General features: G+C 37.6%; 1 protein-coding gene across 6 annotated transcripts in view; it reads left to right on the plus strand.

The window, feature by feature from the left end:
* The window catches only part of Specc1 (sperm antigen with calponin homology and coiled-coil domains 1), a 205,203-nt gene that overhangs the window by 14,766 nt on the left and 177,462 nt on the right, over positions 1 to 12,975 (plus strand). For 5 of the 6 annotated variants that reach the window (XM_026411353.2, XM_077800657.1, XM_077800658.1 and 2 more), the window contains exon 2: positions 1,707 to 1,842. In XM_026411353.2, the coding sequence (XP_026267138.2) occupies positions 1,707 to 1,842 (136 nt within the window). Of the gene's footprint in view, positions 1 to 1,706; positions 1,843 to 10,728; positions 10,734 to 12,975 lie in introns of all 6 variants that reach the window. The other variant, XM_077800659.1, reaches the window with a different exon arrangement.

The following is a 12,975-nucleotide window of genomic DNA, read 5'->3' on the forward strand; positions in this document are numbered from 1 at the left end:
CTTCACATACATGGAATTAGGCAGTAAGTGATCTTTTGCTTCTGGTTCTTTTCACTTAGAATACCTATGAGATTGATCCATTTATTAATGTCAAACTTTATTTTTTTTTCTATTGCTGTGTTTCCATTGTGAAATATACCACTATTTAATGTCTTTTCTGTTGAAGGATATTTGGATTGCTTTGACTGGGACTATTACAAATAAAGGTGCTATGAACATTCTTTTAAAGTCGTCTTCTTGGACACAGAGCTAGGAGTAGGGCTTCGGAAGCATAAGGTGAAAATACTTAGCTGCATTGATACTGCAATTTTACTAATTTGCCTTCCCACCAGCAAGACGTGATAGTTGCTGCTGAATAAATACACCAACATTTGGTATTGGTATTTTTTCTCTTTCAAACTGTTCTGGGGGCATGTGGTTATGCCTTGAAATTTAAATGATACGAAAATGGAAAATGCCTCTTTTTTTTTTTTTTTAATTGTGCAAATGTGTGAAGTTCTAACCCTCAGTAAGTGGCTCCAAAGCCAGTGGAGCAGAATGGAGCTGCCTTTGAGGCCTCAACACTGTGGCTGAACACCTCTTTTATGAGATGCTCTACAGAGTGCCTGGTGTCATGTAGATTCTCCAATCATTTCCTCCTGATGTACTTTTTAAAAATTTTTTTTATTAGTTGCTCATGACAATACAATGATCTTGACATATCATACATTTGAATAAAATGGGGTATAATTTCTCGTTTTTCCAAGTGTACAGATTGCAGAATCACATTGGTTATACAGACACGTTCCTGATGTACATTAAGCCATTTTAGAAATGTTCTGTGCACCGCCCTATCCTGCCTTTTGTGCTGCTCACAGTTCTTTTTTCGCCAGTGCCATTGTTTGTTTTTCTACCAGATTTTTTTTCCAGTTATTCAGTCCCCCTCTTACCTACACATTTCACTTTCCACAGTTTCGGTTAGCCATGGTCCAAAAAATATGAAGTGAAAATTTCCAGAAGTAATCCATTCATAACTTTCGAATCACGTGCAATTCTGGGTACCATGATGAAACCTTGCACCATACTGTCTGGGAGGTAAATCATCCATGTGTTCAACATCCATGCTGCGGATACTCCTCACCCTGTCTTGGTTATCAGACCAACTGTCACCATATCTGTGTGCTTGGGTTTATGTAACCTATAACTAATATTTTACTCATTAATGGCCCCAAAATGCAAGAGTAGTGATGCTGGCAATTCAGACACGCTGGGTAGTGCTTCGAGTGAAGAGATTAAAATTCTCAACTTCATAAGGAAAGAAAAAAGATTCTATGTCAAGGTGGGTAAGATCTACTGTAGGAATGAAACAGTATATAAAGGGCTGGAAACTTAAGAACTAGCAGTGGACTTGGAATGTATTCTCTGCACTTAAGGGGAGACCACTGATTTTGAAGTGTGACGTGATGGGTACTATACACCATCATCTTAACTCTATTCTTTGAAATGATTGTAGAAGATCTTATAGAAGATCATACTCTGACCTGCAAATGACAGGCACAGGTTTGCCTAACTTGACATTTTTTTCACTTCACACACTGGTGCTACCCAGAGTATTGTATCTAAGCCACTGGGCACACGGTTCCACTCAGATACCTTGTTGTTTTGCAGCACTCCTTACTGAGAACCTGTCTTCATCCTCTCTCTTTTCCTTCCAACCTCTCTTGTAGCTCAAGAGGGCCAGTAGTGAGGATATGCTCAACAAACCTGGAAGTACCACCTCATCAGGGGTAGTTCGACTGAAAAAGACTTCGACAGCAGGAGCCATCTCTGAGCTAGCTGAGAGTCGCCTGAGGACCAATACAGGTAGGAGGGACCTGGGTAGGAGGGTCTAGGAAGCCATTCATCTTGGCCATACAAAAGCACATTGGTGATGCATTCCTCTCTTCCCTCATCAGATTTTTATTAATCACTCACCCTGTGCCAGGAACTGATTTAGGGAGTGTCCTTGCCCTCAGGGGAGTTTAACGTGTATCCATGTGGAGAGAGATGAGAATCAGAAAGGTCACAGGAAGTACGTGTGATGGTTTGCTCAGTCTGCTCTATAATCCCCTTGTTACCATGCCTGTGTGAAATCCTTGGGCTCCAGGCAGGGTGGTGTAGGTTCTGCAAAAAGGTTTTGAGCATTCAGATAAGAAAGCTAAGTATTCCATGGACTCACTCTTATCACACAACTCTCCCTGAATTGCTAAATGGTTTAAGAAGGGAAAATAACTGAAGTATATCATCATTCATTTATAATAGATGTTGAAGATTGGTACACTTATGATTTTGTATTCTTCATAAAAACATGTTCTAGACTACCTTTCCAAAGGTGTATTTTAATTTATTCAGTTTTCAAAAAAGTTGAATCGCTAAAGGTTGTATGTGGCTTTCGGATGTGAGGGAAATTGCCTGGTGTTTCTATATAAAAGTTTTACTATTTTAAAGACTGATTTCATATAAACACACACAAACTCACACACACACATGCAAACACACACAAATACACATAACTTAAAAAAATACAACAAATGGTTGGGCATGGTGATACTTGCCTGTAATCCCAACTGCTTGGGTGGCTAAGGCAGGAGGATCACAAGTTTGAGGTTAGCCTGGGCAACTTAGTGAAACCCTGTCTCAAAATAAATTTTTAAAAATATATATTTTTTTTAGTTGTTAATGGACCTTTATTTTTTTTAAATTTATTTATATGTAGTGCTGAGAATCAAACCCAGTGCCTCACACATGCTAGGCAAGCGCTCTACCACTGAGCCACACCCCCAGTTCTCAAAATAAAAATTTTTTTAAAAAATGCTGAGGATGTAGCTTAATGGTAAAATTCTTGCCTGGCATATGTGAGGCCCTGAGTTCCATTGTCAGTACTGCAAACAACAATAATGAAAGCCCAACTTATTTTTCAGACCAAACTAGCCTAACACTGATTCCAAAAATTATTAAAGCCCACTAAAAAATGACAGAACAATTTTACTCTCAAATATTGATGCCGAAATGTCAGATCAACATCTTACATGTTCAGAAAGCTTCCTGGAAAAAGTTTTCTGTAGCTTTTTCAATAACCAAGAGAGGCTTTTCAAACTATTTAGGAGAGTTGAAAGCCATTAGTAAAGAAACCTCGGAGATCATTAGGGGAACATTCCAACCTTAGAGAGCACATTATATATTCCATCCTATTTTGTCCAAGAATTAAAAATCAGACATCCCAGTATGTCCGTAGACAAACTGCATTTCTTTTTTGTCTTTTTTTTATTTGTTCTTTTTAGATATACACGACAGTAGAGTGTTATTTGACATATTATAAATACATGGAGTATAACTTATTCTAATTAAGATTCCATTCTTATAATTGAACATTATACGGAGTTTCACTGGTGGTGTATTCATATATGAACTTAGGAAAGTTAAGTCTGATTCATTCCACTCTCTTTCCTATTTCTATCTCTCCTCCCTTCCCTTCATTCCCCATTTGTCTAATCTACTAAACTACTATTCTTCCCCTCTCCCCACCCTGTTGTGTGTTAGTATCTGTGTATCAGAGAGAACATTTGACCTTTGGTTTGGGAGGATTGGCTTATTTCACTTAGCATGGTAGTCTCCAGATCCATCTACTTACAAGAAAAAAAATCATAAAGTCACTCATTTTTATAGCTGAGTAATATTCCAATGTATGTGTGTGTGTGTGTATGTGTGTGTGTGTATATATATATATATATATATATCTCACATTTTTTATCCATTCATTTGTTGAAGGGCAACAAGGTTGATATAAACAAAGACCCTAGGGGTTTATAGTTTAAAATATCTGTTAGATCTGTTTACTCTCTTTCTTTGACTACACCATATGTAGTATTTGTATTTGGGTATATCTTTCAGTTTTGATCCAAATTCTAATGTTTAAGTTCATTTTTCTTAAGTACACTTTTAATAATGTACCTCAGTTAGTGTTTAAACAGCTTTCTCCAATTTTAAAATTGATTTTTCTTTCTATAATCTTCCCATGGTTGTTCTTTGTGTGACCAAAGTGAGAATTACCTAGAAGATAAAGCCCTCTGTGATGGAGTTAGTCTCTTACCATCTTGTTCGACAGGCTCAAGTGAGGGACTAAGTAGGTCGACTTTGCCTAATTCAGTAATTCAGAATAAGATATGTAATACCAATGAATCTACTGAAACTACTCAGGAGGTAAATATCAGACGAAATCTTAATTGAGGAACATTCTACAAAATAACTATTGAATACTCTTCAGACTCATAAGACTATACAAAGTAAGAGAAATCTGATAAACTGTTACAGACAAGAAGAGACTAAGAATACAAAACTACTAAATGTAAGATGGCTTGTAGATTGGATCCTAACACAGAAAAATAATGTTAGATAAAAACTAAAGAGGGGCTGGTGTTGTGGCTCAGTGGTAGAGTGCTCGCCTAGCTTGCACGAGGCATTGGGTTCGATCCTCAGCACCACATAAATGTAAAATGAAGATATTGTGTCCACCTAAAACTTAAGAATAAATATTTTTAAAAATAATTTTAAAAAATTAAGGAAATTTGAAAGTATGAACCTTAATGAAAATAGTATATAATTATCAATCCATTACTTGTAATGATTGTACCATACTAACATAAAATGTTAATAGGGGAAAATGTATGCTGAATATATGGAAAATCTGTACTATCTTTATGATTTTTCTATCAATGAAATTATTCTAAAATAAAAAGCTTATTTAAAAGCAAAAAAATGTAAGTTCAAATATTAGCAAATAGAATTCAACAAGAAATTAAAAAATAGTAGTATATATCACAATCAAGTGGATTTATGTCAACCAAGAATGAATGAATAATAGAGAATCTCAATCTGATCTATTGTAGAATAATAATAAACCAAAGAAAAACTACCTTAGGTTGTCAAGACTGGGAGGTGATACTGACACCTGGTGGGCAGAGGGTAGAGGTGCTGCCTTATGCCTGTCTTATGCCTGGGACAGTCCCCAGTAATTATTCTGCCCAAACTGTCAGTGTTACCACTGTTGATAAAACTTGATGTAGAAGAATAAATATCCTATACTGAAAAATAGATATACAAGATATATTTGTCACAATTATCAATCTTTCTGATTAATAACAGACTCTTGGTAGACTATAAACATATGGAGGCTTCTTTGGTGATATAAAATATATGGCATGTGTAGGCCCAGCTGCTCTGAAGGTTGAGGCAGGGGGATTGCTTGGCCCAGGAGTTCAAGGCCAACATAGTGAGGGTTGACTCAAAATGGATAAATAAATAGCTTTCTTATCAATGACTAGTTTTAAAAGATAATAATATAATAAACAACCCTGTTTATGAAGAAATGATAAAAGTAAAATACCTAGGAATAAACTTAGTAGTACAAGGAACTATATATTAAAAAGCATTTAAAAACTCTTTTAAAGAACAAGTTTATGCCCTTCAGAGAAGATATAAGTAAGTGGAAGACTATCGGTGGTTGGTTTTTGGTTAAGAAGATTTATAATAAATATTAAATTTTGATAGTATAACACATTAAGTGTAATAGGATGTCTAAATTATTCTATGAATTCATTTTCATCCTAATTAAAATATTAGTGGGAATTTGGGAGTGGAAAACATGCATAAAATTATACTGGAGTATATCTGAAACTGGATCTCAGTAGGGTCTGAACTTGGTTCCCTCCTAAGACCCAGTGAGTAATTGGCCATGTCTGATGATGATTTGGGTTGTCAAGACTGAAAGGTGATACTGACATCTAGTGGGAAGAGGGTGGAGGTGCTGCCAAACATCTTAGGCATAGGATAGTCCCCCGTAATTATTCTGCCCAAACTGTCAGTGGCACCACTGTTGATAAAACCTGATGTAGAAGAATAAATGTCCTCTACTGAAAAATAGTAATTAAGGGTCTAACCATAAACATCTTAGAGCTAGAGAAGAAATGGGCAGCTCAAAGGAACAGCAGAGAAAGTCCAAGATACACTGGCTAATTTAGTATTGGGTGAAGTTGGCATTTTACACCAAGATGGATAATCCACTCAAAAATAAGGACTGAGATACTGGGGGTATAGCTTACAAGGAGAGCCCATGCTTAGCATGTGTGAGGCCCTGGGTTCAATCTCCAGCACTGCACACACACAGGCACACACACACACACACATACACACACACAAAGACTGATTAAAATTTCAGGAAAAAATAAATCTGGATCCCTATTTTAATTCATCAAAAAAAATTTCAAAAGCAATAAATATTTAAATAATAAAAAATGAGACTATGAAAGTACAAAGAGAAAACATCAGAGAATTAATTTGTAGTCTTAGCCTTGGGCTTTTCTAAGTAGGAACAGGCCCAAAAGTCACAAAGGGAAAGATTGAAAATGTAATTACATAAATATTTCAAAGTGCTTCATAAAAAGAGGAAATTACTTGCAATATATGTAACAAAGAGCTTTTTTACAAAGAATTTATACAAATCTATAAAGAAAAGAATACAGTGGAAAATGGGTAGTTCATATAAAAGAAATACAGATAACCAGAAGATGCTAAACCTCATTTATAAAGAAATGCTAATCAAAATAATAATTTCATATATTGTTTCCCCTAAAAGATTAGCAGAAACTAAAACAGTTGACAATTGCTGGTGTCACTCAGGGTGCAAGGAGCTGGCACACCACATGTGGATGTAGCACAAGGACATTTGGCAATTTGCCAAATCATACTTTGGTAACAATTTAGCAATATTTTGCCTGAATTTTAAATATGTATCTTTGATCAGGTATTCCTAATGTTTGTTTTTGTTGTTATTATTATTTTGTGAAACCCAGGCCCTTGAACATGCTAAACGAGTGCTCTTCCACTGTGCTGTGCATCTCAGCCTGTTGATTTTTTTAACATTATTGATATACTTGGAAAAGGATGCCAATATTTATGAGGAAGATGTTTGCACTGTTATTTACAATAGCAAAATCCTGGCCACAGCCCAGTGTATGATCGTTACAAGGCTGGTTGAATAATGAGGTTTTGGGTGAGTGGTATACAATATGAAAATGGGCACAGATTTGTCTGTACTGAAAGGGAAAGATTTCCAAGATACTAAGTGGGGAAAATAACATGGTGCATTTATAATATAGTGTAGTCTCATTTGTTTTAATGATGTGGCAATTATTAAAATCATAAATATTTTCTCTACAAGGATCCAAGTCTGATTCTCTGAGGAATGTTACCATTGTTGAAAATGGTGAAGGGAGATTTTTATTTTAGATTTTTCCTCACTGTTTGAAAAATTTTAACATAGATTACTATAAAAAGTTTAAAACAGGATAAATACAAGTTATCATCTAAACTTGTGTGTGTGATGCATGTGTGGTACTAGGGATGTGGGGATGGAACCCAGGGCCTCACACATACAAGGCAAACGCTCTACCGCTGAGTCACATCCACAGCCCATATCTTAAACTTTTTTCCCCTTCGCTAATTCTTTGTTCTATCTGCCTTTTGCCCTGTTGCCTTTTGCCCTGTTTCTTAGATATTCGTTGGGGTTTGTCTGATTGCTTGCTCAGGCATGTTCCTTTGTTCAGAATTCTAGCAAAAGATCCTGGCTTAATAGGAACTCCTAAATTGGGCCAGTTCCTACACCCCATGGGGCACTAGCTTCCTTATTTATCAAATGAAGGAGACAACTACAGTGATGTTCTTGGGACAAACATCTGGGAATACTGTGTAAATTGCGATGGGCTATTGGAATGTAAGACATTCTCCTAGGTTTCCAAACTCACTTTGTCAGTTTACTTATTTTAATGCAATGAAATGATTTGACTTAATAGAGCTGAATTTGGAATTACATTTTGTCTCTGGAACTTTTATTATTATCATTATTGTTGTTGTTATTGTTGCATTGCTGGGGCTCAAACCCCGGGCCTTGTGCATTCGAGGCAAGTGCTCTACCACTGAGCTATATTCCCAGCTCTGGAGTTTTTATTTTTAAATATAGGTAGACCTTAATAGCTTCTGGATAGCTGGCACTTTTGTACACCATCATGAGATCCCCAAAATGACTACTTTGTGGAGTCACAAAGGAGTGACTGTTAGGACCAAATGTTGGGAGCAGTGCATCAACACTTCTCTGTTTCGGGTATTGCCACCTTAGCAATCACACAGTAGACATTTATTTGGGTAGACATTTGAATATTCGATTGCATTTTACATGTGTGTTAGCTTTCTGTCACTATAAAAAAAATATCTGAGATCTTTGACTAACAGAGAGAAAAGATTTTGTTTTGTTTTTGGTGCTGGTGATTGAACCCAGGGCACCCAGTCCTATAAAGAGAAAAGGTTTATTCTGGCTCATAGTTTTGAAGGTTCCAATCCGCGATCAGTAGATCCTGCTGCTTTGGGCCACGGTGAGACAGCACATCACAGAAGAAGCATGAGGTGGAGCAAAACGGCTCATCTCATGGCCAGGAAGCAAAAAAGAGTGAGAAGAGCTATTGTCTTACAGTCCTCTTCAAGGGAATGTCTCCGGTGACCTGAAGACCTCCTACTAGGCCTCACCTCTCAAAGGTTCCACCACCACCCACTAGTGCCAGCCTGGGGAATGAAACCTTTAACATGTGGGCCTCTGAGGGTTATTCAAGATCCAAATTATAGCAACATGCATTAAAAAAAAAAAAAAAAGAAAAAGAAAAAAAAGAAAAGAAAGAAAGAAAAGAAAAAAAAATTCCCAGCATGGTGATACATGCCTATAATCCCAGCAATTTGAGAGGCTGAGGCAGGAGGATCAAAAATTTGAAGCCAGCCTCAGCAACTTAGCAAGGCCCTAAGCAACTTAGCTAAGGGCCTATCTCAAAATAAAAAATAAAAAGGGCTGGCTCAGTGATTAAGCACCCCAGTACCAAAAAAAAAAAAAATAGAATGAAACTGCTGGTACTAGTCATACATAAGGGCACGTCTTAAAATCTTAATACAGGGGCTGGGGATGTGGCTCAAGTGGTAGCGTGCTTGCCTAGCATGCATGAGGCTCTGGGTTCGATTCTCAGCACCACATAAAAGTTGAAAAATAGAGATATTGTGTCCACCTAAAACTAAAAAAAGAAATATTAAAAAAAATCTTAATTCAGTTGAGATACTAACACAAGTAATGGAAAATGGAAATTACTTGTGTTTAGAAATGGCATCAACCAACCATTAGACACTTGCAGAACTTAAAGTAATTCCCTATAGGTTAATCTGTGAAAGAAAAGAATCGAATTAAAGAAAATCAGGTAAATGCTGGCAATGTGTAGTTGGTTTCCTCTGAAAGGAAAAGGCTAAATTATATGTAGACTCTTAGGGGACGGAAGTCACTCCAGTCTTAATTTTTGAAATTTTAACTTGTTTTCTCCAATGCATATATGGTATTCTGTATTTTATTTCCAGTATATTCATTTTTTATTATTATATTATCTTTAGTTATCACATAATAAGTACATATTTATGGAATATGGCATTATACTTCAACTTGTGTAAAATGTGTAATCAAATCAGGATAATCGGCATATCCATAACCTCAAATATTTAACATTTCTTTGTTAGGCTGTATTAATTTTTGAAAGAATTTTGTCATGAAAGTATAATATAGTACTGTGATTTTCAAGTCACAATATATAAACTTGTCATATTCCTATGTTGTTTTATTTATTTATTTATTTTGGTCCTAAGGATTGAACCCAGGGGCACTTAACTACTGAGTCACATCCCCAGCCTTTTTTTTTTTTTATATTTTATTTAGAAACAGGGTCTCGCTGAGTTGCTAAGTACCTTGTTAAGTACCTTGCTAAGTTGCTGAGACTAGCTTTGAATTTGTGATTCTCCTGCCTCAGCTTCCTGAGCCTCTGGGATTACAGGCATGCACCACTGTGCCTGGCAATATTCCTGTATTAAGACATCTTTTCTTGGGAATTGATCTGTCCTTTGGGAGAATCTCTCAAGCCTAGGAGCAGAAGAAAACGTTTCATCTTTTGGTAATAATGGTTATATTGTGTCTTCTGTCTACTTTTGTTTTAAGTGGACATTTGACTCTTTTGGGATTGGAACTGATTGAATTGAGAGACATGAATTTTCTGGAAGCCTTTCCTTTTTGCTTGTTTAAAGACTATCTAGTTTTTAGATCCATGCTTTATGGTCTTCCAAGAACAAAAACCAGGCAGCAGCAAAAATCACAAAAGGGCAGCCACTACCACATCGAGCCCTGTCACCTGCAGCCCCTGTTCGACCTCTGGTCTGTTACTCCATTTCATCATCAAAACAGCCTTAAGCAGAAGGTAGTATTTTATCCAGATCAGGGAAACTTGGCTGCAGAAAAATCAAACAATTTTGGCTTTGTAGCTCCCATGCCCACCCAGGTGTCCACACTGAACATGCACGATTTTCTTCCATCAATCTCACATGTGCAGAATTGTAGCCAGTTCTTATTCTTCCCGAGGTACCCCTTGAGTATAGCTCATCTTACCCAACCAGTGTAAGCTTTAGAGAAGGGTTGGGTTTCCTTGTGTTCAGGAGGCAGTTTCCTGCCTGCCCCATAAACCCCTTTTCTCAAGGTCAAATGAGATTCTAGGGAAGCCCCCAGAAAGCAGTAAGGGAATCTGGCCACCAGGTGGCAGCCTTGTCAAACCATCAAGATGCCCTTGCAGTCCAAGTTCTGGCTCTGAGGTCAAGTTCTACTTGACTTCAAAACAACCCTTCTTATATTTATTCACTAATTCAACAAATATTTTGAGTGTTTTCCATGTTTGGCACTATTCTAGCAGTAGCCAGGACAAAGATTCTTGCCTTCATGGAGCTACCTGATACAGACCCATATGCATGTATATACAATATGTCAAAATACACTCTACTGTCATGAGCCCATGTCTGGCATGCCCAGGGAGCAGTAAGAAGGTCAATGGGGCTGTCACAAGTCAACAGCCATGGATGAGAAAGGCAGGTTGGGTAATTTCGCAGAGTTTTGCACAGAGCAGTGATATGACCTGACTTCATTTTGTAAGGAATCCTTTGGCATCCTCTTGTGAGTGGACAGTTGGAATGAGGAGGATATTGGATTGGAAGCCACAGTATTAATCTCAGAAAGAAGTCACAGTGGCCCGAGCTGGGTTGGTAAGTGGGGAGCTGAGGAACAGTAATTGGGTTCTGGATATATATATATATATATATATATATATATATTTTTTTTTTTTTTTTTTAATGTGGTGCTGAGGATTGAACCCAGGACCTCGCACGTGCTAGGCGAGCACTCTGCCACTGAGCCACAACCCCAGACCCCTTCTGGATATAATTTAAAGGGTGAGAACAACCATCTATAACTCTCCTGGTGGATTTTTTTTTTTTTTAAAGAGAGAGTGAGGAGGGAGAGAGAGAGAGAGAGAGAGAGAGAGAGAGAGAGAGAGAATTTTTAATATTTATTTTTTAGTTCTCGGCGGACACAACATCTTTGTTGGTATGTGGTGCTGAGGATCGAACCCGGGCCGCACGCATGCCAGGCGAGCGCGCTACCGCTGAGCCACATCTCCAGCCCTCCTGGTGGATTTTTGAAATTGTGATAAAATACACATAACATAAAATTTACCATCTTAACTCTATTTTAAGTATGAAGTTTAGTGGCATGAAGAATATTCCAATTGTTTTTGCAATCTATCTATCCACCATCTTGTCTTCAGAAGTCTTTTCATCTTGCAAAACAGAAACTCTGTATCCATGAAACACTAATTTCCCATACCCCCCACTCACCAAATCCTGGCAATCCTCATTCAACTTTCTGTCTCTATGAATTTGACTACCCTAGAAGTGGAATGATGTAGTATTTGTCCTTCTGTGCCCTTGGTGTTCATCCATGCTGTAGCACATGTCAGGATTCCTTTTCTTTTTTCAGGCTAAATAATATTCTTCTGTATATATTTACCACATTTTCTTTACCCATCCATCTGTTGATGGACAGCTTATCTGTTTCCTCCTCTTGGCTATTATGAATAGTGCTCCTGTGAACACCAGTGTACATGTGTCTCTTTGAGCCTTGCTTTCATTTCTTGGTTATTGACTCAGAAGTAAATACCTACCCTCCCTACCCTACCTACCCTCTCTGACATGGGAAAGAAGTAGGGTTTCTGGATTCTCCTGACAGATTTTAAGGTGGGTGTAGAGTCATATTTCTGCTCAAAGTAACAGTAGTGTTAGTGAAATGAGGTCTGACGGGCACCAAGGGATAAGGAGGGCACACAGATCTCTTCTAGAGAAGGCAGCTGGCAGGGAGGCTCACATGACCACAGGGTGAACATTTTGAAAACTGGTAAAGTACAGAAATATTCTTTCAGATGATCCTATATATATATCACATATAGGACTGAAAAGAATGTCACTATTTTAAATTGATGTCAGTTCCTTTTAAAAGTTCAATAAGTAGAAATGTGTTAAGTGCCAATTTTACCTTGACCACATTCTGCTTTAACGTCACAGAATCTTAGATAGCTTAGAGTGTTATCACTGAGGACAAAGCAGTGTGGTTCCAAGGTCAGAACTGACTCACTTCCATGCCAGTACCCATGTCCATCCATTCTCTATTTGCTTACATTATACTCAGGTAATATCTTAGGCTCTGACCTACCTACCCTCTCTGACATGGGAAGGGAGTGACCCGAGGCTCCTGCCAGGTGCTGACTCCTCAGACACAGGAGGTAAACGTTCTCATCACTCTCTTATGCGTAAAGAAACAGAGGCCCCGCTAGGTTTTGTAGTTTCCCAAACCCAGAGTTTTTTCTTCTGCTGCACTTTTTGCTGCAGGTAGAAGCCCTCATATCTTTTCTACCATCTTCACTTGTGATTGTGTGACTACTATCAACACTGATATTCTTAGCTCACTGTGTGCTAACCACCATTCTAATAGACATACTGAATAAGTTTAGTCTC

This window comes from Urocitellus parryii, chromosome 7, assembly GCF_045843805.1.
Source record: "Urocitellus parryii isolate mUroPar1 chromosome 7, mUroPar1.hap1, whole genome shotgun sequence".
Lineage (NCBI taxonomy): Eukaryota > Metazoa > Chordata > Mammalia > Rodentia > Sciuridae > Urocitellus > Urocitellus parryii.